Here is a 26,389-nt window from a genome sequence, read left to right as displayed (position 1 = left end):
TGCACATATAAAAAAAACCTGGCTTATAATCAGGAAATGCCTAAATAGATTATTGAATGAGCAACTCTACAGAAACATATTAAAATCTTCATAGCATTGAGCCACATTCTATAAAGGAATAAAATTGTGTTCAAGAATAAATATACAGGTGTGAACAAATCTAAACCTAAATGTATTTTTATTGCCCCCTGTTCAAATGTCATACCCTCTATGAAGAGCACTTACAGGTTTCTTTCTTTTTTATGTATGCTTCTCAGCTCAGTATCCCTCCTCTTTCCTCAGATGTTGGCAAATCTTTCTCCTCCTACAAGTGCCAATTCATGGTCTGGCCTTCTCTAGATTTCTGGACCATTATATATACGCATTTGCAGACACACATCTAACCTATGCCCCTGAGAACTGCCCATTCTCCCCATGTTCCCTGCTTATAATGTGGCCTTAGGCATTCATGTCGGTGGCACGTGAACCAGAACTGACGGAGCAGAAGGGGACACCTCACCCCAGGGGAACAATTAATTGGCTGTACTGGCTAATCACAAACTCTTTCTAGGAAATCGGAATAAAGCCCCAGAGACTGGAATCAGATAGTGATGTGTACTTGAATAGAGTGGTCACGGTGAGTCTATGGGTGCACTTTTAGCCACGGAAAAATTGCTAAGTAGGCAAAGAAAGCAATCTAGAGAAATATTGGAATAAACAGTTTACAGAATCAGCATGTGGCCCAAGTGGAAGAGATAAAAAGTGTAGCTCTTTCTCACTGAAGGCTTCTCACTTTTCAGCTCCAACTCCCATGAGGCCCAACTATTGCTTCTATGAGAAGTCACTTTAGTATGCTCATTTTTAACTTGCCCTAGTTGGAGAATTTCTGTCTCTTGTAACTTAAAGCTTTTCATTATAATAGAAGTTACATATCTCAAGGTTCAAGGTTGTCCTCCCTAGTTCAAGGTTGAAACCTAGTCAACAAGCATTTTATTTAACATCCAAATTACATTCAATCCTAGTTGATCTTTCCCCAAATTATCATCTAATCCCCACCCTCCACAGGAATGATAAATATCTAAAGAAAAACATGTTCCAGAAAGGTTAGTCTTAGTCTGCTCTTGGGAATAGCAAGCAGGCACAAGTAGTAGCCTAGCTGAACCTCTCTGAATGGATAAAAAGCAAAGCAGAAGTTAATCTAACTACCAACTTCCTATCCTTCTAGCCCTGCTCATTCCCAGTCCTATTTCCATAAAATAAAAACAAAACAAACAACATCAGAATAATAAAACAGTCTGGAGAAAGAGGGAAACAGTAAGATTCACTGACTTGCTGTGGTTTTCCCCACTTCTAAATCAGCTTTGCTCTACGACCCAGAGTTACTGTAAAAAATCCACAGAGCTCAAAGAACATGGAGACCATCTAGTCCCCAGATGAAGAAACTCAGCCCAAAAGGGCCTTGTGAGGAAGGGAGTGCTGAAAGCTTCCTCCCGTTCCTCAGAAAACACCTCAAAAAGCTTGGGGCAGGCATGCTCCAACTTACCGTGTTATAAATAGAATATGCAGCAAGAACATGGAACAGGGATTGTTGCCTAGAGAAAAGAAAATTCATATTGAACACAGCTTAGTTATTTCACACATTTTAAAAATTATAAACTTAAAAAACAGGTTGACTGAAAATAAGTAGATAATCCAGATAAAGTTACTATTATAATAAAGAAATGATACCACGCTCAAATTTTAACAATATTCTATATGGTATAAATTTGAGGTTCGATAACATTCATCTTGTAGAAAGAATTTAGACCAAAAAACACAAAAGGCTTCACAGTTTCTTAAATGTGTTGCCTTCTTTTGTTGAAGCAACTGGTTTGACAGAACCATGGGAGCTATGTGTAATACCCGTATGGCTGGGGCAACCTTCTCCAGGAGGCTGAATATGCTCTAAATCAGCCTCAGATCCAGCGTGCTGTCTCACCCACAGCCAGCAGTCAGGGGTCCAATACCGAAGGGGTGGAAATGGGAAGGGCTCCACCACTACTATTTCTGCTATTCCACTAGCAAAATGTTTCCCTTCCCATCAACCTGAGGCTCTCTGGCAGTCAGGAGATATTAGTTTCAAAGAGAGGAAGGCTTCCACAAGGAGACACAACAATGATTCCCCTGAACTGGAAGTTTACATTGCTACCCAGACACTTGGGCTCCTCATGCCTCTGAATTAACAGGAAAGAAGGGCGCGACTGTATTGGCTAGGGTGATTGATACTGACTATTAAGGGGGAACTGAGTTGCTACTAGATTATGGATGCAAAGAAGTGTATGTCTAAAATACAGGAAAACATTTAGGGTATCTCTTAGCATTACCAAAACCTGTGATTAAAGTCAATAGAAAACTATAACAATCCAATTCAGGCTGGATTGCTAATGGTCCAGATCCTTTTAAGAATAGAGGTTTAGGTCACCCCCACCAGGTACAAATCACAATCAGCGGAGGTACTTGCTGAGGGCAAAGGAAATATGCAGTGAGGAGCAGAAAGAGTTACAAACCAGCTATGACCACATGCCCAGGTGCAGAAATGATGACTATAAATGAGTACTTCCATATTTTGATATATGTTTGCATATATGTTGAAAATATTTTGTTTTCTCCCTTCTCTTTTCCCTAATCATCTTATATGAGATCTTTTAACAATAGTTAACTTTAGAGCACAGTAATTAGCTTACAGAATATCAAAGCAGAACAGTGAACATACACCCTGTTGTGCAGAAAGGGTTAACATAATCAGTCATAAGCAGAACAGTTAGGCCAAAGTATAACTTTGTTACTGACTTTATTTGGAAATTAAATTGACAAGGGTTGACTGTGATGGTCAACTTTGTCAACCTGGCTCAGTTACAATACCCAGTTACTCCAACACTAATCTAGGTGTTGCTATAAAGGAGATGTTTTGTACACGTGATTAAAAATCCATAACCAGTTGACTTTAAATAAGAGAGATCATCCTAGATAATCTGGGTGGGCCTGATTTGATCAGTTAAAAGGCTGCAAGAGCAGATCAGTGGCTTCCATGAAGAAGTTCCCCCCAAGGCCAGCAGCTTCAGCTCATACCCAGGAGGCCCGGCCTGCCCTTCCTGCCGGCCTGCTCTGTGGACCCCGGATTGCCTAGTCAGCCCCCTCCATTGTGTAAGCCAATTCCTCACAATGATTCTCTTTATTATATATCTCTCACTGGTTTCTGTTTCTCTGGTTGAACCCTAACCAATGCACTGGTCAGCAAAACTATACCTTTCATTCATAATTGTCATAGTCATTGCATTCATTCATTCCCCACTTTTTTTTGTTTCATCCATGGATGGAATCGAGGTTATAGGGATGTTATTTATCATTGACACAGTTTTTGAAAAGCAACGCAATCTCTCATTTCTTTTCTAAGACTTTTAATAAAGTACCTACCATATTTTTAAGAACTCACAAATCATGAAATGATTTTTTACCAATTTTAAGCACCAACTATGTCAAAAATTTTAAATGTTAAGTTAAATGTGAACCTAAGTTTCATACAACACGAACCAAATGATCTGCAAATGACCTGAATGAAGATTAGTGTTTATGAGACACTCAACACTCACATTTTAAGTTAATAAAGATTTGATAGAGACTATTTATAAATGTTATTTACATTGCATAATATTAAACTTTACTTACTTAACACCGTATCTGTCTCTAAACATAATATGGTCCCTAAATGTGCGGTTGACATCAAGGTCTATTTGTCTGATATCAGGAGAACAACCACGTGCTCTGTGCTTTAATTTCTGAAGAGAAAAAAGGGGAAGAAAGTACATTTTTATGGAAGTCAGCTGTTGAAAAATCTATGAAAAATAGTACAATAATTCTCATTTAAAAGAAATTTTGGTTTAGGAAAATCATTCCCATGGTTCAAAGGTGAAAACAACATAAAAAGGCACACAATGAAAAGCTTCTCTCCCACTCACGCTGTGTCTATCCTACTCCTGTTTCCTCCCTTTTCCCATCACCTCTTTTTTCTAATACTCATCAATAGAGGTAGATTTCAATTTTGGATAGAGAACTTTTTGGAGTTTGCATTGCTAGGACTATGTAAAAGCTCTTCACAGCTGAGTCACACAGTCCACTATGATTTTTTTTTCTTTCCAACACAATATTCTTGTCTTCTGTGGAGCTGATCATTGCATTATTTCTTGATTTGCTTGTTTTCTATGTAGTTGTTAATTCAGTCTTTACGTTGCATAAATGTCCTCTGGAGATGTTCAAATTGAAGGGGTATTCTCTCCATTTCAACTTCAGGCAGACATAGCTCCCAGAGCTTTCTGACCTGTTCTGGTTTGGGTGGTCAAACAGCTGGTGTCTTGGGGTCTACCTTCACCCTCAGCCAGGCCAACCTTTGCTTGGGTCTCCTGTTTCCTGAATTTCACATCTTTCCTGGTTTATTCCCTTGTTCTGAGGAACATATCCTCTAGTAGCTCCTCTGAAAGAGTGTATGGAAGATACATTTTTGAAACTTTGAATACCTGATAGCTACATTCTTTCTTAACTATTTGGCTATTTTGATTTCTGAGTTGGAAAATGGTTCTGCTCAAAAGGCACTACCTTCACTGTCTTCCAATTTCCAGTGTTTGCATTCTAATTCTTGCTTCTTTACAGGAAGTCTGCTTTTTCTCTCTAGAAGCTTATAGGAGTTTCTTTCTCCATGTCTGAAACTTCACATTTCTGCTTGGTTTGGATCTATTTTCATCCACAGGGTTGGACACTTGATGGATCTTTTCAATCTTAAGACCTCATACATCTCTCAGTTCTGAGAAATTTTCGTAATTCGTTTGTTGATTTCTCCAGCCTCCCCTCCCACATTCCCATTTTCTCTTTCCGGAACTCTTATTATTACAGTGTGGGATATCCTGGGCTGTCATTTAATTTTTTTATATTTTCTCTATTATTTTCCATCTCTTTGACTTTATAATCTACTTTCTGGGAAAACTGTTATTTTCAACCCTCCTCTAGGATCTTTCATTTCTATTATTTTTATATTCATAAGCTCTTTGTTTTTCTCAAATGTTCCTTTTTATAGTATTCTATACTTGTTTTATGGATGCAATGTCTACCTTTATCTCTCTGAAGATATTAGTGATAGGTTTTTTGTTTTCTTCTTGAGCTCTAGTCTGTTTCTCACAAGTTGCTTTTTTCCATTCATTCTCATTTGTCTTTCACATTAGGTCATTTTCCTCAAATGAACAGTGACACTTCGTTGTCTGCTTCTATTTAAAAGTAGGAGACTAAAAGCTGGTAGAAACTCTGAGTGCAGAGGTGGGGATTCCCAACTGTGTCTTCACAGGCTGGGCAGTTTCACTTGGGTTTATTTTCTTAGGCTGGTCAGATTCTCCAGAGAAGGCTCTTCTGCTCTCTTGTCAAAAAGACAGGCCCCAGCTGCCCGTGTTCTGAGAGCGGAGTAGAGGGAAAGGCTACAATGCCCCAAATTCAGGTTATTCAATTCTTCTATGCTTTCATTACAGCAGCCCCACCCTGGACAGTGTCCATGCTCTCTCCTGCCCAGAGGCCCTCTGTTTTACCCTCTCCAAAAGGCACACCTTCAGTCTCTTGCCAGGGTGGGGAGGGACTGAGGGGATCTCACTGCTTCTGCAACAGACTTGTTCACTTCCACTCCAAAGGTACCTGGAACTGGCAATTACCAAGGCTTTTGGAGATTTGGAGATAAAAATCAGGTGCTTCTCCAAATTCTCATTGCTAGCCTACGATTAGTTTTATCATGTTTGCTAAGATTAGTAAGTATTTGTCTGAATTCTGGTTTCTAAAAATTGGCAGCTCTTAATTTCTTCTCCTATTTTCTCTTCCTTGAGGTTTACCTTTTAAAAAACTCTCTGCTGTTAATTTAGTGGCATTTCACAATTTAGGGGCACTAAATGGGTATGTTTAATCACCCATGTTTAACCAGATGGGATATTAAAATTTATATAATTTATACTTTCCCACGCTTAAGTATAATTAATGTCTATATAACATATGTTATATTGACCCATCTACCATGTGCTGGTAATACATATTTCTGCTAAAATCAATTCCAAAAATATATATAAAAACATAATGGTCAATTCCTGACTTAAGCTAATGGTGAAAAGATGAGGGCTATCTTGGATATGTGTTTATGTTAAGTGTTTTCTATGTGTAGTTTTGTGTTCTGAGGTAGAGCTCAGAGAAAAGCAGCTTCTGTAACTTTTTAAAACAGAAAAAGCAACCACGGTACACTTCAGAGTTCCAAAGACAGAAGAGGATATTTATAGTACTATACTGGAATCATACAACCACTTAAATGTTATTGTATGCTACTTCTTATATAAGTTGGTCCAGAATACATCACAAAAATTTAACTTTAAAAATAATAATCTTTATATATTTGTTCTTTAAATATCTGGGAGAAAAAGGTAATGGGTAAGTAAAAAAGGTTCAATTGTTGCTCATAGGCCTCTTGGTAAAAGATAAGATGTCAAAAAACAGAAAGAAAATGTTTAATACATGATAAAATAGAATTTAAAATAAAATTTAGTTGAAAGGAAGAAAAACACTTAAACGCATCTATAATATCAGCTTCTCTAGAAGACGAGAAAATACAACATAAAAAAAAATAACTTCATGATAGAAACAAAGCCCAGCTGAGTCAGAAAATAAAATGGTCAGAAAGATTGTTTTTGCCCTAGACTGTTCACATGTTAATGTGCAGAGCACAGGAAATCAAGCATATTTCTTATCTTAATGAAAAGAGGTTAGCAGCTTCTCCAGTTATCTCTGAGACTGGGTGGGTTGAGATTCATGAGTGTCACAATAATATAAAAATAAACATCTTATTTAAAAGAAATAGGAAATAATGAACCTATAAAACTGAGGGCAGAAGTACTGTGGAAGCATTTAAATGAAAAATCGGCACTGTGAGTTTGGCCTATAAGATTATTAAGCCCCACTAAGACTGCAGATGATGTGCTGACCTCTACGGGCTGAACCTCTCCCATCTGCAGGATACAGCATCACTCATGATGAGACACAATTAAAAGAATAGGAGGACAGATGAGAACACCAGGTCGGGAGCCAGGACAATTTGACAATCTGAGAAAAACTTTAGAAGGTTAAGAAAAGTAGGTTTAGTAGAAAATTTATTTCTACTAAATTTCCAACTTGAATAGAACAATTTACATGACTTTTACAAAGGGAGAAGAAGAAAGACTGATCAAGAAAGGAAGTCTTGGTTAAATAATGATGCTGGGGAAATTCAGTAAAAAAAAATGTTTATAATAGTGTTGAAAATTATAAGCTTGAAAGTTTTGGTGAGCAAGTCACTGAATAATGATGCTGGGGGAAACTCAAAGAGTAAAAATAATGTTTATGATAGTGTTGAAAATGATAGCTTGAAAGTCTTGGTGAGCAATCCATTTCTCTTATTGTTGTTATTGTATGATTGGTTTTTATTCAATGGTTCTCTCATATTAACCAGTCACTGGAAAAAATCTTATTCTATGTATAAAAGGACTAATATATATAATGGAAAACCATAGTTCTAATATCAGCACATATACTGGGTTGAACAATCTCTCTAAAATTCTTGTTTACCTAGAAACTATGACTATGACCTGGTTTGGAAATGGGGTCTTTGCAGATATAATAAAATTAAGATGAGATCACACTGGATTAGGATTGGCCCTAAATCCACGGACAGGTGTCCTTATAAGGACAGACACAGAGACACATACAGGGAAGAAGCCACGTGAAAGTGAAGGCAGAAATTAGAGCGATGCAGAAACAAGTCAGGCGCACCAAGGACTGCTGGCAACAGCCAGAGTCTAGGAAGCGTCAAGGAAGGGTTCTTCCCTAGAACCTTGGGACAGAGTAGGGTCCCACTGACACCTTGATTTCAGGCTGTTATCTCCCACAATTGTGAGAGAATAAATTTCCAGTATTTTAAGCCACTCAGTCTGTGGTACTTTGTCGGCCCTAGGAAATGCACACAGCATGCTAATATTTACTGAGCACAGACCACAGGCTGGGCACACTTAGGAGGTGCTAGGTTAAATTTTATATGTTCTCTCAGGCATCATTTTCAACACTGGTGGTCCAACTATGACTAAAACCAAACATTTAATCAACAGTCTAAAATAATTTGAAACTCTAAATCCATGAAAATAAACGTATAGTATGTGTAGGGTCCAATCAGCTAATTTTGAAAATCTATTAGTTATACAAAATGAGTAATTCTTTAAATTAATGAGTATTTATTACCTTCATCTTGATGAAATTTTACATATATTACAATGAAAATATCAAAAGAGAATTCCAAAACCCCTTTTATAACTGAGAAGTTGGGTTTAAATAATTTTTCTCTGTTCCATCTGTTCTAATTTATTCTACTTCCATACATTTCCTGAGTAACATATTTCAAACTGATTCTCAGACATAAGTGTCTTACCCCTTTTAAAGATTGATATAAAATTTAGGTTTCAAAGTAATATAGCTGACAAAGAAGTAAATTTAATGCATGAGGTAATTTGAGGAATGCATTACTGATTACTGAATACAGCTTAGCTTTGTATTAATAAATAATAAAACCTAGAGATACCCTAATAATCTTCAGGAAAAATTCTTCTTTCCCATGTCTAGAAGAAAACAGTCAATAATATCCAGGCACTTGCTGGGTAAACTGAATTCTGCTATTATTCTTCTGTGACTCTAAAAGTGACCCTGTAAATCTCTTTATTAATACCACATTGCAAACAAGCAGCTACAATCAGGTCTTAGTCAATTTTTCTTATGAGTATGACTCAACATTGATTGATCATTTCAAGTATTTGAAAAGCACTTAATACTTACTGATTGATACAGAAAATAACATTTTCACTGAAGTACTTGTTTGAAATTTAAAAAGGAGACTTCAGTAAAGCAAGCAATCAAGAAAACAGATAATAGGCCTATAAACCCAATGTAATAACATTTTAATATAATTTTAAATGGTTATATGAATATCTCTCATCACCCTGAATGCTAAAAGAAATGGATTTTACTTTTGCATTTCAAAATAACACATTGGCTTCAGATACTCACACTATAAAGGTCCCTCGTTTCCTCTTTCATTTTAGGGATCTCAAGAAGCAGAGCCCAGACTTCACCTCGGAGCTGCAGTGGGATCCCCTTGTAAATTCTCCTATGAAACTTATGAAAAGAAACAAACTGAAGTTATAAACTGATAAAAGTTTAGACTGCTCCCTTAAATCAAATTAACTAATATTTGTTAGTCTTTTATTTTCAAAGTATCCATGATAATTAATGACACATTTTAACATGGCACATTTGGATCCTATCATCTCTACATTTCAGATCTTAACAGGGAGACATATACACAGAAAGTAAGAAAATAAACAATAAAATGTTAAGTATGTCTAGTACATTAGTATTTTGATACCATTCATTAAAAAGGTATTCCCTAAGTGGCATGAAAGCATAATCATTGCTTTTTTTAAGGTGAACATTCCCTGTTGATATAATTAACTAGTATACACTCTCTTCCTTTTGATCCATATATCTAAAAGGCTCCAAATAATAAAAAGGTTGCCATGTGCCAAAAGTATCTTCATAGAGTGTAGCAAGTGCTGTTCACCCTAATCTCTTTCCCGCCACTCTCTCACGTTCTCTCTGGGGCTCTCTAGAACACAGCAAACTCATAATCTAAATTAATTTCTACCCCACCCCTCCCTGCACTCTCCCCAACTCCCACACACTCCTCCTTCCCACTTCTCTGTTCAATTCTTAATAATTTCTTCAGGAACACCTTTGTCCTTTCCTTAAAGACATTGACCCTATCTGATCCAACAAAAATAGTGATACATTTCCATCAAGAAGGAAAATCATTACTTTTGTATGAAATTAGCCATAAAACACCAGTACTATCAACTCGTTGGTTCCTTGAAAATACACTTCTAATGCTCTAAGAATCTTAAGACTCAATATACTTCTCTATCTAGTAATTACATCTTTTTCCTCAAGGCTAATTATTCAAAATAACACACAAAACTTCTAAGGTCATTACAAAATTTGCCTAATAAAACTTGGAAACTTAAAAGCAGAGGTGGAAATGATTAGACAAATTACAGCAGAAACCTTAAGGAATAAGGTAAGGATAGGTGCATAATTACCTTTATGATCAAAATAAGATATTTAAATAGAATGGCTAAGAAAATAAGATGTACGTTCTAATAAATGACTGAGAAAATAAGATCTTAGTTCTAATAACTGAAATTTTGGTGAACTATGAATAAGCAGAGCTTCAATTTCTACTACTATACTACTTAGATTTTTAGAAACTAAAGTTTTAGTGTGTCAGACATGATGTGGTTTGAGAAACTTTGATTATTAGTAGTTTAAAATGAGTGACACTATAGAGCAACTTTTACTGTGAAACAGTGAGTATCATGAAATTGATTTAATTAGATAATTACACAACATCAGTTTTGTTCTTTTGGTATAAACATAATATGCCTCAAATTTAAAATTTCAGCAGACAGTGACTAAAATCTTAGAAGTTTAATGTATACAACAGCTCTAAGTGGAAGCATATATACAGAAAGGCTTTGTGTAAACTAGACTCTGCTCCTTGTAACATTTCTTCTCATGTACTAAACACTCTCCACCATTAATTGCAAATTTAATGTGGTACAAAAAAAAAAGCAAGTGATTTATTTTCCTAAAGAAAGCCTGTCATCTTTCAAAATCACCTCAAAATCACCTCCACTTAACAGAGATAACTTCATTTCATAGACGACATTTGAAAAATATACACTATTGTACATAGGGGGCAGTTGTTGTGAGAACACACAGGCAACACAATCGGCCTTAATGGAAATGTTTTCATCAAAGCCTGTATCCTAAAATACCAAATATTCTCCATGAGGACTACATTTTTATTTCAAGATATTTCTGTAAATTTCTTTGTACTACTGCTACATGGGTCTGTGGAGAGAAAACTTATACTTGTTCCTCTTTGAAGAGAAGAAAAATATATGCTATTTTTTTACTTCAATGCAATTTAAAACTAGGTATAATTTGAAAGCAGCGATTCCCTTAGAAGGTGCATTCTGTTTCACACCAAATTGGACCATATATGTCATCCAATAATTCCAGCATTATGGTTGTGGGAAAGTGCTTTAAAATTATACATCAAAGAAATAGTTCTGTTAAAATCTCTCTAACTGGGAACTAAATTAGTCAGAATTGCTGTACAGAACAATAGCCTAGTAGAATTGTTCATTTTATAGAGGCTTACCTACTATCATAGATATTTGCATACTAGACAAGAACATCAAGCCATATAACTACAAATATTTTATTAGACTGAATGTGAGGTTAAAGCATAGATACAATGCACCAAAATTTATCCTGTAGTTACCACTTGAGCAATCTTTCCACAAAGACAGAAGGTAAAGTACAGTTGTCAACTTTAGGCCAATCTGAGAGACACAGCAAAATATTAAACAAGAGCAAAGGCATTGTAACTAACATACTACTATGAACTGATTCCTCTTAAAAACATCCTGACTTCCAACCTAATGCTAAAACACACATATAATAAAATCAGCAAGCAACTCACTCCCGATAAAAATAAAATAAGAGTCTAATAGATTTTAAATAAGGATACTTAAGATGCTCAAAAAGAAAAGTGACATTTGTATTGAGATACCCCAGGGCAAAAAGATGTATCCATGGTTAAATAAGTTCCATGCAATTTGTGATCCCTCTTAAAAATTCCCACCACAAATAACAATATTAAAGACTCTCAAAAGCCGTGTAGTAAAGAAACATTGCTTAACTATGTTTAGCTCTGAATTTCCCCACTTTATTTAGCTGGACAGCCCTCTTCTCACACTGTAATAAGCAACACTTACTGACTGCACACTAAGGGTCAGGCACTACTCTATGTGCTTTACATGAATTAACATTTAATGCTCAAAACAACTCTGAGAAATAGATGCTATTATTATCCCCATTTTACAGATGAACAAACGAAGTCAGAAAAAGGTAAACTACCTTCCCCCAGGTCACACAGCTAATAAAGTGGCAGAGCTGGGATTTGAACCTAGGATAGTCTGTCTCTGGAGTCTTCTGCTAACCATTAGGCAATTCTGCTTCTATGTAATATTCATTAGAATCTTAGGAACTGGTTTCACTCCCTGGATTCTTATTGGCAAATGCTGACATACAACAATTTATATCTATGCAAAAAGGAAAAATAATACATAAAAAAAAGTGTGAGGAAATAAGATATCCTACTAGTTAACTCAGCTGTGTTTGCTGTAGGACTATGGAAGAGTTTTTTTCCTTAAAAAATTACTCCCCCCAATTTTTAGCACAATTTATTTTATACCTGTGTTATCTTCTTTCTAGGTACTCCAGAGAGGCCACACCCTATCCTATTACAATTCTCCATCAATGTGGGGATCACTTGGCACCTGATGAAAGAATTTTATTTCCCCCAAATGACCAACATACTTTTCATTAATGTTCCCTACATTAAAAAATATATATATTGTCTAAACTTCCTTCAAAAAATTAACAGCAGTAGCTAACATTTGCTGAATGCTTCCTCTCTGCAAGGTGTGTGCTGAGTGCTGTATGTACATTAATCGTTCACCTTCCATCCCTCTGAAATGGGTATGACTATCTTCATTTTACTATCAGGAAACCAACACTTAGATGTCCGCCATTCTGCGAGTATGGTCCATGAGGTCAAAGCGGTTCTCATAGTGATACTAAAATGTTAGTTGCCTTCTTTACCCTGTTGACTTTTGTACTGAGCGCAGAAAAGTGGCGGTTGTAAACCTGATACCGTGACACAAATCACGGCGGTAGCAGCATATGCCAGTGGTCACTGCATTCTCCACTCAGAGTTAAAAACAAGTCAGTTTTGCTTGAGATGAAGCAGTAGAAATTACAAATTTTATGAAATCTCAACTCTTGCATGCATATCTTATCAATATTCTGAGTGATGACATGGGAAGCACTCACAGAGCACTTCACTGTAATCCAAGTACAATGGTGGCCTCAAGAAAAAAGCACTAATAAAACTGTTTGAATCATGATCTAAATAAACTGTTTCCTTCATGGAACATCTTATTACTTGAAAGAAGGGCTAAACAACTAGGGCAGGGGTGTCAAACTCATTTTCGCTGGGGGCCACATCAGCCTTGTGGTTGCCTTCAAAGGGCTGAATGTAATTTAGGACTGTATAAATGGAACTACTCCGTAACAGTTAAGCGAGAGCTCACGCTGCCACCAGGTACAAACAAGGTGCCGGGCTGGATTCGGCCTGTGGGCCTTGTGTTTGCCGCCTGTGAACTATGGTTATTCATATTTGGGTATTCAACATGTTTTCAAAAATAAATGAAGTCTGTCATGTTCAGGAAAATATCCGATAGTATTTAGTGCCACTGATAACATCTGATGTTTCAGGCAAAATTAGAATTTTAGAAATTTTCACCATCATAAACTTCACAGTTAACCAATATTTAAAGACTCTTCTGATGCTATTAATAGATATGTATTTTTTAATTGGTTTAAAACTGAGCACAAACTCAATACACAACAAAGAGATTTAAGGAGAGGTTGCTAGAAACTTCTGGAAAAAGAGATTGCTCCTGTTTCTGAGAAAGATTTCAGAAGCCAGTCCTCTCTTTCTGAGCAGTGTGGCATGTGAATATGAAGCCTGAAACTACTGCAGTAAGTGTGATCCCAAAGGGAAGCCAGCCTCGAGATGAAGCTGACACTGCAGAAGGCAGAAGAGGGGCAGAGAGAAACCGTCACAGCAACATAACCGTGCAGCTGGATGCAATCACTCCACACCCAGCCGACCTCTGGACTACCCAATACATTCTCTGAATTGTTGAAACCAATCTGAATTGGGTATTCTGTGATACCAGAAAGACTCCTAATTTGAGGGATTCCACTAAATTAAACTAAAAAATTCTTTTAAAGAATATGAATGTAATACTGTGATAATTAAAGAGAAATTTTTACTGAGAAAACCCACATGAAACTTGTATAGTTTCATTAAGAAGTAGCATTATTTTTTATTACCTTTTCAGTGTTCTTGTATTTTTCCCATCCTTTTAGCATTTTCAACCATTTAGTAGTTCTTTCAATTTCCAGGTGCTTTTGCTAAAATAAAATAGAAATTTATTGTTACTATTTGTTCAAGGCTTCTTTACTTATGAATTACAAAAAAAAGTCAAAGAAAATTACTCCTAAAAAAGAACTACTAAAAGAGTTACGTTATATGAGATAGCAAATATCCCATTTAACTTTTGAAAGGTTGTATCAGTAATTTTAGAGTTGTATCAATAGTATTCCATAGTTCAAGTTAAGATACACAGGAGGTACTTCACTGGGGTAGGTAAAGAGAAAGAAATTGCTTAAATTTCTCCAACATGCTTAAACTAATCACTAAAACCCATGACCATTCTATAAATTTAAACCAAAAGGAAATTTTAAAATATTTTGAAATATCTTTTATGAAACAACAAAAACATAACTTCAAAATTCCATTATCTTCTCTTTCCCCCCCACATTTTACTCAATTCTAGCATCTTAGTGTTTTCAGTGACAGAGTTGGAATTCTTAAACAAGAATTTGATATTTATTGATTTGTGGAGTGTTTGGAGTGATTAATATTTAATTATCACTATGCTAGTGAAAAATTATACAAAAGTAATACTTGCTGCCAAAAAAGAAAGCTCACCATTTACTAAGGATGACTTAGGTGGGAATCTGCTGTGACAGGTGCTACAGCATAGGGACAGAAAGGGTAAGAGTAAGTTCACGGTGGAAGAAGCAGTCAAGTACACCAAAGGATGTCAGAGAAGATGGGCCCTACATAAGGAATTAAAGGACTATCAGGGTTTTTATCAAGTGTAGTGTGTGAAAGAATATTCTGGGAAGCACAGCTAGACGTAGTTCTGAAATAATTCAGTATCAGAAGAGGCTGAATGAAAACAGTCGTGTATGTCACACTAAATTGGAACTTGGGGCAAAGCTGGGGAATGGGCAGGGTGGTACAGAAAGTGCTTCTTCCTCACTTCTTTGAGGGCCAGAAAAGGGATATTGTTTTCCTAAGGAACTGGACCTGCTGTCCAATCTCCTACTCACATCTAAGGTGGCAGAGTGACTAGATGATTAGTAAATTTAGAAAAAGAACCAGGTGTAGAGCCTCAGTCCCTTTTCTTAGAAGCCCAACAACTCTCAGAAAGCACGTTTTTCAGGCAAAACAAAACAAATACAAAAACACCCTCCTCAGCCAAAAAGTCTATGGTGACCTCTGCCAGTGACCAGGTGAGTAGGTCTGTCTTCTTCCAGGGTTCAATACTGGGATGCCTGCACACCTAACCCACATTCTCCCCTAACTACTCTGCTCCAGGAAGGCTGGGGTGCTCGCTGCTTCCCCATCACCCAGAACACGGCTGGGCACACAGTAGGCACTTAGTTAATCATTTCATTTTTATGAGAACAAAACACAGCATAATTTTCTCTCCTAAGTAAGCTGAGATTCTGCTATTTTGTTCATTTTTCTCAATCCCCCCGTTTTCTTTTCTGGAGACTTCTGTAAGTATAATAAGCATATGAATAAAAAGTGACAGAAATGGAAGACTACCTAGGAAAGAAAAGTATTCTGAGGATATGTTTTATGCTTAAAATGTATGCTCACTACAACCCTATGAGGTAAACACCCCCATTTTACAGATAAGGAAACAGAGGTACAAAAGGGTTAAGTGACTTGGCCAAATTCCCCTATCTAGTATGTTCATGTTTGAAGGGGGAGTTTGAAATTGGGCAGCTTGGTTTCAGGACCTGCACTTTTAGCTCCACACCTTATTATCCCTTGCTTCCCTCGGGCCCCTGCTCTAGTTCAAGCAATCACACTCCGGGATGAAAGCAGTAGCTCCTTATTGACTGGCTTTTAATCCAGCCTCAAACAGGCAATGGCATATGCCCACCATCAATATTTTTAGATTTAAAAGAGGCATAAAATCCCAAAGAAAATTCTGAATTTAGGAAAAGATTCTCACCAACAAGAATAATCTTACAGAATTTCATTTTCAGGAATATTCTTAAAACCCCTGAACTTCTGGTCAAGATAGAGGCATAGGTAGACACACTACACCTCCTTGCACAACCATAAGAAGGATCACTACTAACCTCACAACAAAAACACCCAGAACTGCTGGAAAATGTAAATGTATGGAAGTCTAACAACAAAGGATTTATAAAGGCCATATTCATCCAGATGGGTAGGAGGGGCAGAGATGGGAGCCAGGGCAAAGAAGACACGGTGTGGAGGCAGCGAGGCAGACAGCAGAATGGGCGGTCCCACATTCATGTGTGGTATATAAAAATTGGGAGGGATACCTTGACAGCGAGCAACCCCAGCCTCAGGTCACACTGGGCAGCCTCCTAAGGCTGGGGCAGGGGGTTGCAGTGCTGGAAAAATAAAGCCTCGTAACTTCAGGCTATTAAAACCAGTAGGAGTTGGGGCAGGGGAAGAAACTGCCAGTTTCTCAGGAAGGTCTGTTTAAAGGGCCTGCACAGTCCTAGAATGTATGCAAACCCATCCACTCTGGGAACCAGCACCAGGGCAACAGCCATAGGGGTGCCAGTCACATATGGGAAGTGGGTGAAGTGACTGGAGGCAGGGTGAATGCCAAGCAAGCCTCCAGCAGCAAGGCAGCAGCACTGGCCCCTCTCATATTCCTCCCCCACAAATAGAGCCACAAAGCAGTGAAGTGGATTGCCCCACCCTGGCGATTACCTATACCTCTGCCCCATACAACTTAACAGGTATGCTAAGACTGAGAGTCAAAGCAGCTCTACCTAATACACAGAAACAAACACAGGGAGGCTGCAAAATTGAGGAGACGAGGAAAAATGGCCCAAATGAAAGAACAGAACAAAAACCCAGAAAAAGAGCTAGACAAAATGGAGTTGGCCAACCCATCAGAGGCAGAGTTCAAAACACTGGTGATCAGGATGCTCAGAGAACTCACTGAGTATGGCAAAAGCATAAGGGAAGAAATGAAGGCTACCCTAAGTGAAATGAAGAAAAAACCACATGGAACCAACAGAGAAGGGAAGGAAGCCAGGGTTCGATCAATGATTTGGAACATTAAAGAAGAAATAAACAGCCAACCAGAACAGAATGAAGAAACAAACATTTAAAAACATGAGGCAAAAATAAGAAGACTCTGGGACATCTCTAAAAGTGCCACCATCTGAATCACAGGGATGTCAGAAGGAAAAGAGGAACAACAAGAAATTGAAAACTTATTTGAAAACATAATGAAAGAAATCTTCCCTATTTGGTGAAAGAAATAGACATACAAGTCCAGGAAGTACAGAGAGTCCCAAACAAGATGGACACAAAGAGGACCACACCAAGACATATCATAATTAAAATGCCAAAGGTTAAAGATAAAGAAAGAATCTTAAAAGCAGCAAGAGAAAAGCAGAGAGTTACCTACAAAGGAGTTCCCATAAGACTGTCAGCTGATTTCTCAAAAGAAACTTTGCAGGCAAGAAGGGACTGGCAAGAAGTATTCAAAGTGATGAAAAGCAAGGACCTACAGCCTAGATTACTCTATCCAGCAAAGTTATCATTTAGAATGGAAGGGCAGATAAAGTGCTTCCCAGAGCAGGTAAACCTAAAGGAGTTCATCATCACCAAGTCCTTATTATATGACATGTTAAAGGGACTTATTTAAGAAAAAGAAGACCAAAACTATAAACAATAAAATGACAACAAACTCACAACTATCAACAACTGAATCTAAAAACAAAAACAAAAACAAACTAAGCAAACAACTAGAACAGGAACAGAGTCATAGAAATGGAGATCACATGGAAGGTTATTAGCTGGTTGTGGGAGGGAGAAGAATGTGGGAAAAGGTGCAGGGATTAAGAAGCATAATTGGTAGGTACAAAATAGACAGGGGGATGTTAAGAAGAGTATAGGAAATAGAGGAGCCAAAGAACTTATATGCACGACCCATGGACATGAACTAAGGCAGGGGGATTGCTGGAAGGAAGAGGGGCACTTGGCAGAGGTGGACAAAGGGGGAAAAGTTGGGACAACTGTAATAGCATAATCAATAAAATATACTTTAAAATAAAAAAGAAAAACTCTTTAATTACTTCTTAACTCTTTATAAAAATTTTGATGGGTTTTTCATAATAGTAAAAGATGATCATTTGTAAGCAAAGTTTATTCTGTTATAAATTCCATATTTCAAAAGACTAAGCATAGTCTTCATTAGATTATTAGTGATAAAAGTGCTGCAGATGGTTCCAGAAATATGTTTAACTTTAAAACTCAGTGGGGCACTGAAATCTAATTAATGTTTCTGCTAAATGTGACTTTAAAGAAGGCCAAGCTATGAAAAATTAAGATTGATCTAAGCTGCCATTTGGTATTTTTTTGTTCTCTGAACTTCCTCCTCTCACTTCTTCAAAGCATAATCCTCTTCTCCAACAACAAGAAAGCACCAAAAAATTCAAGCTAACCCAAGAGTATAACAACACACTTTGCCAGGAATAATCCTGCTGAGGTCTAGCCAGTCTCTTGTTATCTTTCATCTTTATGACTATAAATTATCAATTAATCACTTTAAGAAGTAGTTATTCTTTTTTGTAATGGCACTCTTTTGTATTCTAATTCTTATCATATATATAGATTATTTTAAATGCTACAAATTCTCACATGTAAGGACAAAACACACACAATTTTAAGAACCATTAAGCATGCTTTTATTTCCCCTGTAGCAAAAAACAAAAATGGTGCACCCTAGAAAAAGTTCACAGGCTACTGGATTTTAAAATTATATATCAGTAGTTGAATCAGGTTTAAATGTTAATTCCGTGATACTGTCAGTTCAACTAATCTAGACTTGAAGGCATATGAATGTCTTCCCCCTTCCCACTCATGAATCTATAATTCATGGATAAAATATACTTTATCACAAAACATGCTAAACTGACTATTCCAGAATTTATTCTAAAGTAAGCAGTAACTGAAAACCATGGGACAAATGAGAAATTAAGTGCTCTAGAAATACAGGCTGAGGAAATATATCTTGCCGTGGATTAAATAACACCAATGCAAAGTAAAATATAACAGCAAGTTAGAATTTCAACCTACAAGTTCAGCAAATACTTGAAACTCAACATATCCAAGACTACTTCCCTCACCATGTTGCTTTTACTCCTCTCTTACCTATCATAAATTAACAGCAACACTACCCACTAAGTTAAACAAACGAGAACCTTAAGTTGTTTTCAGTCTTCATTTCACCTTCCTTCCCATATCCAAACTACACTCTACTGGTCTCCTCCACATCTCGTTTCTATCATGTCCTCTGCCCTAGCCCAGGCAATCCTAATTCCTAGATGAAAGCACTAAGTCCTTACGGGTAGCCCTGTCTTCAAAAAATTGTGGTGGCCTCCACACTACCATCACATTTTTTAAAACATGTCCCAGTTTAAAACCCTTCAATGCCCACCCATTCATCATCTACAAAAAAAAAAATGTTCAAACTTCCACATGGATGGATTTTCACAATAAGGCCCCAACTCATCTTCCTGCTACTTTTATGATTTGGCCACCTTGAACTATTTGTCATTCCCAATATACAATATATTTTCATGCCTCTTTGACCAATGTTGCCTTTCACCTGCCTATGATGGTCTTCCTCATTATCATTTGACAAAACCCCATGCATCCTCTTGTGACCAGTCAAATGTCCAAGGTTTGGAACCTTTCCCAAATGTCTCTAGGCTCCAAGCAAAATGAACTGTTTCCTTAGCATTTATGGCATGGACTAAGGACCCAGTTGGCCTGGGTCAAATCTGAATTCTGTGTTTTCCTATCTGCTTCATCTGGGGGCAAGTATCTTAGTTTCCTTCTGTATAAAATGAGAACTTTTATGATTATCATTATAGCACCTAACACCTGTGTTTTAGCTGTCTGAAATGCCCAACACATATTAGTAATATTAAAGTATGAACTCCTCGAGTACAGGAAACATATCATATATTCCTTTCCTTCTTTCATCACCTAAAACAAAGGTTGGTATATAAGAAACACTAAATAAACATTTTAAAGTTAAATATAATTTACACGAGAAAAGATAAGTAAACAGCACTATGTAGCAATTAATAGCATCCTGTGGTCCTGGAAATAGAGGGGATATGGAAAATGAATACCCATGGACATATCAAAATTATAAATAGTTTTTAAAACCTCACCGGAGGATATGTTTATTGATGAGAGAGAGAGAAAGAGAGAGAGATGTGATGTGAGAGGGAAACATTGTTTGGTTGCCTCCCATTTGCGCCCCAACCGGGGATGGAACCCACAAGCTAGGTATGTGTCCTGCCAGGGGATCAAACGCACAACCTTTTGGTGCATGGGATTATACTCCAACCAACTCAGCCACCCAGCCAGAGCCGAAATCATAAATAATTCTGATAGCAGTTTAATCAGTATAATATAGAACTAACCAGAAGTGAATTATAACAGTATCTGTTATGTAGTGTAATGACAGAAATTCTTTCATTCCATCATGTTGGCAACACTACTGATGGTAGATGTCTATACAAAAGTGATATAAAATAACTCTGTTGACTTTATACACAGACATCTTACTCTTACTTTTCCCAATTTTTTTGGAAATATTTCAAACCTACAGAAAATTTGGAAGAACAGTGTACCATATACTTATATATGCTTCACCAAAATCCACTAATTATTACATTTTGCCTGATTTAATCTATTATATTGGGGTAGGGTTTTCTGACTGATCTATTAGAAAATCACAGATACCATGAATACTTCATCTCCAAATATTTCAAGCATGCATCACCTCAGAAGAAAAAATCACTTTACCATATATAATCAGTGTATCACTATCATACCCCCCAAAATTAAAATTGGTTTATAATTACCTTTATTACTACCTAATAAACAGTCCATATACCAAATTCCCCATTTGTCCCAAAAGTGTTCTTTATAGCTCTTTGTCTTTGAGTTGGATGGGAAGGGAAATTCAGAATCCAATCGCGATCATGCATTGTCTTTATTGGCATAGCTCTTTACTTCCCTTCGCTCTAGAATAGTCCCCTGTCCTTTTTCTGTCATGAAACTGACATTTTCGAAAAGTCCAGGCCACACTGTCTAGATTTGTCCAATCATTTCTCCTATATTTTGGCAGGAATATGACACAGGAGATGTGTCCTTTCCATGACATATCCAGAGACATATCATGTTGATTTGTACCATTATCAATAATGTAATATTTGATCCCTTGGTTAACTGGTATTTGCCCAATTTCCCCATTCACTAATAGAGAACTTCCCTGTTGTAACTGATAAGTAATATGTGTGGAGTGCTTTGAGACAATGAGGATAATCTGTCCCTTAACAACTGTACTCAGTGGTTTTATCATCCATTGAAAATCCCTGTCTGAATTAACTCTGATTCTGATGGTGGTAAAATAATGTTTGGTCTTTCTTCCAATTCTATGATTCCTTCTGTATGATTAACTGATGTTTTTCTATTAAAAAGTTTTTCCTTCCCAGCTCCTCCACACTTTTTAATATCACTATGGTACAAAGGATTATTTTATCAATGTGTTATAATCCATTACTACCATCATTCTTTTTGAAGTTAAAATTGTCCCAAATTTAGCTGATCCTCTCTTATTAGGTTGGAGATTTCTCCCTTCTGGTGGATGCTTTGGACATACCCTATCTGGCACAAACAATTCAGGCTCATTTTATACATTTTCAACCTAGACCTATACCAGGCATTTCTTTAAGAAACCGTGTTACTTTTTAACAGGGAATGGTATTGAAAAACTAAGATCTGGGTACCAGATGTGCTCACAACTGCAATTTTTAAAATCATATAGGAGACCATAGTATAAGAAAATTCTACTCCCCTGGGGATATTAGAACAATATATATCAAAAGAAAAACAATACAGAGATCTTGAATCTCCATCCTATATTCTCTAGTACTTTGCCATTATCTCTACTGACCACAAAAATGGTACATTGTTGTATCCTTTTCCCCCCAAGGGTTGTTTTTAGCAAAGGACTAAACTTACATTTGAAGTAAGTGTGCAATCTGATACTCCATTATCTTAAATTGCTGTCCCCTCTGGGTCATGATTGCCCCCTCCTATTTGGGCAAGGAGGGTATAAGGACTAAAACTGGGACACATACGTTCTATGTTACTTCTCAACCTCCAGTGGCCTGAGACTATATTTTTAATCATATGCAAGACTTATAAGCACTTAACAACTGTTGATTACCCACAATGTATTAACTTCTCTTCTATCTGGCCCAAGGTTCCTCCCACTATTAACATGATTAATAATCCAGATAGTAAAAGCTGAACACACACAATGCATGGATAGATACCAAATAGCCTGCTCTTCTAGAATAAGAAATCTTAGAACTTTAATGAAGTTTAAGTCTTCAGGTGCTTTTTTGGTCTCCTATTTGGGTATTAGGATGCCTGACAGAAAATCAAGTTGACCAGAGGCACGTACAGCTAGACCTGGCCAGCAGAGGTCAGGAGAGGACAAGAAGAAGAAAAGCTTTGTGTTTTGAGAGAACTTTGAGAAGTCTGTCATATATTTTGAGTAAGATTTCAAACCACATACAATTAAAAGTTTTGAAAGATATGAATAGGCTTCAATATTTTGTAAGCCATGTAAAATATCACTCTATATAAAGAAATAGATGAATGCATGAAAATGCATAGTTTTACATATCCTTCCCTCCTTATTAAAAACATCAATAATCTCAAAGAAACAATATAATCTATTATTAATATTGTTCTCTGCAGAGTAAACATAATAAGTATGTTTATATGTTTAAGTGACTACATGGAAGAATCCAAAGCACTTCACAAATATCAACATAATCCTCTTATGAGGGACTACCTACTACTATCCTTATTTTAAACATTGAATAGCCTTCTATAAAATAATACACCGGCAAATCTGAAACTAAAGCCATGATTACTTGACTGTGCATTAGTGTACAGCTTCCTAAATGGCAATAACTGCATGCTTCAAGGGTAAAGATTAATAAACACTTTAGATTTCAGCAAGGCTATCATTTCCATTGATTTTATTCAACAGTCATACACGCAGAATTTTTTTATTACTTCTCTAGAAATGGCAGAGTTGGCTATTAGGACTAGGCAGTTACTGAAGAATACAACTAAACTCAGACCAAAAACATTTGAGGAAATCCTGATAAACTAAAAAGTTTCTAGCCTTATATTGCTCTGCATGAGTCTAAAGTTCTCATTCCACTTTAAAGAAGCCAAAGCTGTAGAAAGGCAGGTCATGCAATATGAGTGCAGTTTATGTACAAAAGGCATAATGGAATCTCAACCACCAGCCTCAGAACCCTGCCCCTCTCTCAATAAAAGACTAACAAGTGAATATAAAATTACATCTTATGTTGAATTATTCAGGGGTGCACAGGTCATTTTTTAGTGATTTGTGATTACATTAAACTCCTGGGATTAAACCACCAATTCATTACAAGCTTGACTACACTGGGTAGAAGGTCTTTTACCCAACATAAATATCTTTTAAAAACCAAATAAAGTATTTTTTTTAAAAAAAACTTCCCTAAAGTATGCATTTTCTACTAATTTTTGTCTTATATTTCTCCTTTTCTTTACTGTCACATTTCTTAAATCATCTATATCACTGGCCCAGACTTTTGGACTTTCTAGGCCAGGAAATTATTTTTAAAGGGAGAGGTGGGTAGGCATTGGAGAGAGAAGTCCATATTGAGTTGCCAGGCTTCTATTTTGCCAAATACGGATATCTTTTGTTAAAAGATACCTTCCAACTTTTCTCTCCCAGATTTCTCAAATAAAGGACATTTAATATTTGAAGGGACAATCTCAACCAGTCTTTAAATCAACCTATTTATTACAAAGCAGTCATTATATTCATTTGGTCATTCATTCAGCCACCACTTACTGCACATATACTAACATACTATGTGCACTGTTGCGGGTTCAGAGGAGACAGCAGTGAATAAAGCAGATTTTTTAAAATCCTCAAAGAGAAGGAATGCAGCAGGAGGAAAACTTGGAAAGAAAAGATCAATGATCCCTTCCACCGAGAACGTACTTTTTTCTGAGGAACTGCAGTTGTGTGGATGCGGGTAGACTTTTTAGGGTAGACTTTTTACATGGGGACAAGTTCTTCCAGCATTTTTCCCTGCACGTTCAGAGACAGTCGGGCGTATCAGTCCTTTCAGCAGAACCTGCCTTAGGCACTTAACCTTTCGTGGCTCAGGCACCCCAAGACAAAAAAAAATGGCCCAAATGAAAGAACAGATCAAAGCTCCAGAAAAAATACAACTAAGCAAGGAAGAGATAGCCAACCTATCAGATGCACAGTTCAAAACACTGGCAATCAGGAAGCTCACAAAATTGGTGGAATTTGGTCGCAATTTAGATGAAAAAATGAAAGCTATGCTGAGTGAAATAAAAGAAAATGTACAGGGAACCAACAGTGACGGGAAGGAAACTGGGACTCAAATCAATGGTGTGGACCAGAAGGAAGAAAGAAACATTCAACCAGAAAAAAAAATGAAGAAACAAGAATTCAAAAAAATGAGAAGAGGCTTAGGAACCTCCAGGACATCTTTAAACATTCCAACATCCTAATCATAGGGATACCAGAAGGAGAAGAGGAAGAGCAACAAATTGAAAACTTATTTGAACAAATAATGAAGGAGAACTTTCCCAATCTGGGAAAGGAAATAGACTTCCAGGAAGTCCAGGAAGCTCAGAGACTACCAAAGAAGTCAGACCCAAGAAGGAACACACCAAGGCACATCATAATTTACATTACCCAAGATTAAAGATAAGGAGAGAATCTTAAAAGCCACAAGAGAAAAGGAGACAGTTACCTACAAAGGAGTTCCCATAGGACTGTCAGCTGCTTTCTCAAAAGAGACCTTGCAGGCAAGAAGGGGCTGGAAAGGAGTATTCCAAGTCATGAAAGGCAAGGACCTACATCCAAGATTACTGTATCCAGCAAAGTTATCATTTAGAATGGAAGGGCAGATAAAGTGCTTCTCAGATAAGGTCAAGTTAAAGGAGTTCATCATCACCAAGCCCTTATTATATGAAATGTTAAAGGGATTTATCTAAGAAAAAGAAGATAAAAAATATGAACAGTAAAAATGACAGCAAATTCACAGTTATTAACAACCACATCTAAAACAAAAACAAAAGCAAACTAAGCGAACAACTAGAACAGGAAAGAATCACAAAAATGGAGATCACACGGAGGGTTATCAACAGGGGTGTGGGAGGGGGAGAGAGGGGTGAAAGGTACAGAGAACAAGTAGCATAAATGGTAGGTAGAAAATAGACAGGGGGAGGTTAAGAATAGTATAGGAAATGTAGAAGCCAAAGAACTTATCTGTATGACCCACAGACATGAACTAAAGGGAGGGAATGTAGGTGGGAGGGGGTGTGCAAGGTGGAGGGGAATAGAGGGGGGGAAATGGGACAACTAATAGCATAATCAATAAAATATATTATTAAAACAAATCCTCAAAGAGACTACATTCTAGTGAGGAAACACACACACACATACACACACACACACAAAGTAAGTAATATAGTTAGCATGTGAAATAATAAATGTTAAAGAGAAAAATAAAGGGAGAAGGAAAGAATTAGTATTATGGAGGGCAGTTCCCAATTTTAGAAATGATGGCCAGGGAGGATATTTTTCTGAAGGTGATATTCCTAGGGTATCCAAACCAAGGCCTATGGGCTACATGCAGCCCAGGATGGCTATGAATGCAGCCCAACAAAAAATTATAAATTTACTTAAAACCTTCTTTGTTGCTCACAAATTTCCGTTAGTGTTTCTGCACTTAATGTGTGGCCCAAGACAACTCTTTTTCTTCCAGTGTGGCCCAGAGACACCAGAAGGTTGGACACCCATGAAGGAATGAGGGCTTGAGACTTGTCTCCATCAGGGGAAAGAGCACCCACTCCAAGAAAGAAAGCAGCCAGTGCAGAAAGCCTCATAGAAGGAATATATGGTAGGCATGTTCAAAAAGCACTAAGGGGGCCAGTGAGTGAGCGAGAGAAGGCAGCAGGAAGTGAAGTGAGAGCTTTAACACAAACCAGGTCATACCAGGCCATGTAGGTCATTCTAAGGACATTTCCTCTTAGAATGTTTCGATTAGAGAATGCCATGATCTTACTTATTTTAAAATAATC

At 37.0% G+C, this 26,389-nt stretch overlaps 1 protein-coding gene across 3 annotated transcripts in view; it reads right to left on the bottom strand.

The window, feature by feature from the left end:
* USP6NL (USP6 N-terminal like) overlaps positions 1 to 26,389 on the bottom strand; it is a 174,945-nt gene that overhangs the window by 25,493 nt on the left and 123,063 nt on the right. For all 3 annotated transcript variants that reach the window (XM_024580458.4, XM_024580467.4, XM_024580449.4), the window contains 4 exons: positions 14,137 to 14,217; positions 9,115 to 9,222; positions 3,685 to 3,794; positions 1,523 to 1,571 (listed from right to left, as the gene is read on the bottom strand). In XM_024580458.4, coding sequence (XP_024436226.2) covers positions 1,523 to 1,571; positions 3,685 to 3,794; positions 9,115 to 9,222; positions 14,137 to 14,217 — 348 coding nt within the window. The remainder of the gene's footprint in view (positions 1 to 1,522; positions 1,572 to 3,684; positions 3,795 to 9,114; positions 9,223 to 14,136; positions 14,218 to 26,389) is intronic.

Source organism: Desmodus rotundus, chromosome 4 (genome assembly GCF_022682495.2).
Source record: "Desmodus rotundus isolate HL8 chromosome 4, HLdesRot8A.1, whole genome shotgun sequence".
In the NCBI taxonomy this organism is placed as follows: Eukaryota; Metazoa; Chordata; class Mammalia; order Chiroptera; family Phyllostomidae; genus Desmodus; species Desmodus rotundus.
This window is presented reverse-complemented; position numbering and strand designations above follow the sequence as displayed.